Source organism: Enhydra lutris, unplaced genomic scaffold (genome assembly GCF_002288905.1).
Source record: "Enhydra lutris kenyoni isolate GAN:26980312 unplaced genomic scaffold, ASM228890v2 scaffoldscaffold73, whole genome shotgun sequence".
In the NCBI taxonomy this organism is placed as follows: Eukaryota; Metazoa; Chordata; class Mammalia; order Carnivora; family Mustelidae; genus Enhydra; species Enhydra lutris.
Window position 1 is genome coordinate 94,320 of NW_019154157.1, and position 4,163 is coordinate 98,482.

The window sequence follows — 4,163 nt, forward strand, 5'->3', positions numbered from 1 at the left end:
AGTCTATGGAGATGAGATCTGCATGAGAGTGAAACAAAGAAATTAAAAGTGGAACAAATGAACTCTTTAAGAAAAATGAGAGGACATTTCCATATTGACAGGTTCCAGGAAAGCAAACTGATGGAAGGCATGAGAACAGATGTCACCATGAGGTAGTTACAGTCCCAGGCAGGGCAAGGGTGACTGCCCTATGGTCCATGGGACACAAACCTATGTGTGTAATACTTAGTTCTAGGACATTCTAGATGAGGTAGAATAACCGGGTGTGCATCAGTTCACAAACAAAGAGTGAGGTGAGGTTCTTTGAAAGGACTTGGGTGCTGGTCATTGAAAAGGCATTGGAAGAGACTTTTACAAGAATACACTCAGTGGCATATATTCAGACTGAACAATTCAGCAAACATTTCAAAAGTCAAGTAATGCATTTCAAATTTTATAGAGAGACTGAGACTGGTTTCTCAGTCAGAAAGTTTCTGCCTTCGGCTCAGGTCATGATCCCAGGGTCCTGGGAAGGAGTCCCCATCAGGCTCCCTGCTCAGCAGTAAGCCTGCTTCTCCCTTTCCCTCTCTCTGCTTGTGCTGCCTCTCTCACTGTGTCTCTCTCTGTCAAATAAATAAATAAAATCTTAAAAATAGAATTTTATAGAGATTAGGTATTTAGCTATTTAGCTATTTTGCTATTAGTTTTTAGATATTTAGATTATATTATATATTTAAGGATTAGATTAATTAGATTAATTAATTGTATATTTAATGATTTGTAAAATGATGATGATGATGATGATGATGATGATGATGATGATGGGTTTGGCAGGCTTCAACTTTACCACTGGAGGGTGTAACAAACTTCATTATTTTAGGAATTGTCTCTATATTCTTAATTTTTAGGTTCTCCATATCTGTGTCACATACTTCTTACCAAGATTATATTTTCAATATCATAAAATTTCTTTATATTAAAAAATATCCCCACCTGTATTTTCTTACTCATTGTTTTAGTTCTTAGTTTCTTATTCATTGTCTTAGTTCATTAGAAGATAAATGTGAGATTTTAATGTTTTGAAGCTGTGTTTAGTGTGTGTACAGTTACATCCATAAATCTTCACTTCCTCACTGTATCAGGGATGGAACTCAGCTTTCACTGTGCACGCGATACCCAAACATCTAGACTTAAAGGCCTTTTATTAAATTCCTGTGACTGATATTACCAATTTCCTTCAAGCACTCAATCCTCAAGGTCCTTGGAGGGATGGAAGATCCCTCAATGAATAACTCATTGAGCTTAGGCAGAACGTTAATGCTGTGACATAAAACCCAAACTCCTTCCTCCTCTAAGGGATCTTCATGGTCTTACTCTGTCTGCACCACATCCAGCTGAGTAGCCATGCTCCTTGCTCTCTGACCTCAAGCTTCCCTCCTTTCCTTTCACTTCACAACACTGACTCTCATCCCTACCATGGTCTCCTATTCTGTCTGTTGGGAGGATATCTCAAATTGAGATAATGGAGAAAACACCCATTTTGGCAACTCTGAGTTCTCTTAATAACAGGAAACACTTACATCATCAAAGATGGGAATAGAGAATTTTAAATCTGCGTATTGTGGACAATTTTGAAGTTATGGAAACTGTAGGGATTCATGCAAAGAACCACCTACACCCATCATCCAGCCTCAACTATCAATAGGACTCATCTTGTGGACTCTCGTCTACAAGACAAGACTCTTGTGACTCCACAAGACTCCACAAGACTCTCCCACACTTCTTTGTCCCTCCTCCTGTGCCCTTGATGAATATCAAAAATATCCAACCACTCTGTCATTGGTGTATAGGGGTCACTGGTATATGAACTTCACTGGTATAACCTTGAGCACATTACCTACATGTTTAATATTCCAAAACCCTTATGCATTAAAGCAATGGATCCCAACTACTTGCACATAAATGTATGTGTGCTGTAATCTCACATTGTTTGTTGGGCTGATTGAACTGTTGTACTGATTGAAAGAGTGAAGGAAGAGAAAGACACCTATACTTCATTATTTTCTCATTTTGAGGGTGAGGGAGAAACCACGTAAAAGAATATTGAGGATTGCAAACTCTCATCTTTCAATTAAAACAAATGCAAATTCTATTATCTTAAAGCTGGAAAACTTTTAAAAGGAGAATAAACTTTCAAACAGATTTTTTTGGACCATAACTTGAAAATAATCTGTATGTATTCACCTCATGTTCTAAGGTTTTGGCATACATTATTTTGAAATTTAGTTCATGATTCAGAAAGATCTCCTAAGAAACAGTGATTCTGTAACCCAAAGTGTTGGAACAGTCAGTAAAAAATGAAACACAAACATTTTCTAATATTTTTATACAAATCAAGCAATTTCTAAGATGGTGGCCCTATCAAAATTGTGTTACCAATATGGATACTTTATAGTGCTCTGAAAATGAAGGAATACAAGGTTGAAAAAATATGTGTCATTCTTCAGAGGTGTAAGCACTACTGACATGGTTGATTCAACAATGCCATTTTATTTTAAGAGCAATGTGTTTAAGAAAATCAGTCTCTCCCAGTGGGGCTTACTGCTGGTTCCTGGTGGGCTGACACTGTTCTCTGATAAAATCATAGCCTTGCAGTGGAGATATGTTTATGTTTGTAACTAGACTTCTCAGTTAGAGGCACGAGGCACAGCCATGGGCCATGATAACCATTGGGTTTCCCCGCATCACATACACACACACACACACACACACACACACACACACCCTTCCTAGGCAGTGTTATGGTATTCTGGATGGCATCTACAAGGATTTCACCTTTACCTCCTTCCCTCTTTTACTGTTTGGAATGGTGTGTGTTGTCCATTCTGGCTGTATTTGTATGCCATTTTATAAATTACTAATATTGGTATCAATTTTTGTTTTTAGAGTCATCATAAACATTTTACATAATGTTGAGAGACAGCTATGGTATGGCACTATTTTGAACCAGAATCCCAAGTCTTTTGTTCTATTGTTATCAGTTAAACCACTAACTTCCTCAGTAAAAGGGTAACAGCTTAGAATCTATGGTCCTGAGGAGTTTCTGTCTCACTTTCTCATCTGTGTCTATCACTGTGCTGAGCATCACTGTTATACACCCGACAGTAATAATCAGCCTCGTCCTCAGGCTGGAGCCCAGAGATGAGCAAAATTGCTGCATTTGTGGAGGTATCTTTGGATCCAGAGACTCGACTGGGGACCCCAGGTCTTAGCTGTTTGTCTGAATCTGAGTAGTAGTACAGGAAAAACTGGGGAGGGCTTCCAGGCTTCTGCTGATACCAGTACATGTTTTTCCCACTGACACTTATGTCCCTGCTCAGGGTGTAGGTGAGTCTGGCTGTTGCTCCCACAGATCCAGAGAGGGAGGTTGGCTGGGTCAGCACAGGCTGGGACAGGGAACCTGCAAAGACAGACACATCAGAATGAAGAGAAGGGATAGGGTATGTATGGTTGAGAAGCTGAGCCAAAGGGATCTGACTCAGGCTGGGGATCACCCTCTTACACTGGGAACTGTCCCTACCTGTGCAATGACAGAGGAGCAAGAGGAGGACAGGGCTCCAGGCCATGGTGACACAGCCCCTTCTTAGTCCAGTGACATAGAGCTGTGCTTCCCCAGGCCTCTCTTATCCTCTCCCTACAGGATTCACAGAGGAGGAGCTGCTCATGCAAATGGGAGCCTCCCCTGCTGTTCCCCTGTGTGCACTCAGAGTCTGGGACCCTTGGGACACGTAGCATATCTGATATGTTAATTTCTACCATGGGTAGGCCTGCAGAAACAGCTGCTGAGACCGCACCCAGGTCCAGGTGCATGAAAGTCAGGTCCAAAGAGAACACACCTGTCCTGTCCCTATTGGAAGCAAGGGGCACAGACCCAGGGCCTCCTTTCTGTGGCGGCTGCCTAGTTGGGAGCCTCTAGCCTGCAGAAACCTCCAGACACGGTCTCATAGTGCCCCTGCTGGTCCCTGAGCAAACTTCTGCTTTTCCCCCTACAGCCACCAAGCCTTTCCTTCCCTTGCTTCTCTGATGATTGTATTTTCACCACGTGAGAGTGACCTTCCAGGGAAGGTTGTAAGTGTGGTCCTGGTATGCTGACCCTGATGGAGCATCCTCCGTGGGTGGGGCTC

General features: G+C 41.7%; 1 gene segment (V, D, J or C); it reads right to left on the bottom strand.

Annotated features, from left to right (window-relative positions):
- Nucleotides 1-3,095: 3,095 nt before the first annotated feature.
- LOC111160013 lies at nucleotides 3,096-3,631 on the bottom strand. The segment is given in 2 exon segments: nucleotides 3,096-3,439; nucleotides 3,560-3,631. Coding segments are annotated over 2 exon segments (390 nt in total).
- Between the last annotated feature and the right edge of the window lie 532 nt (nucleotides 3,632-4,163).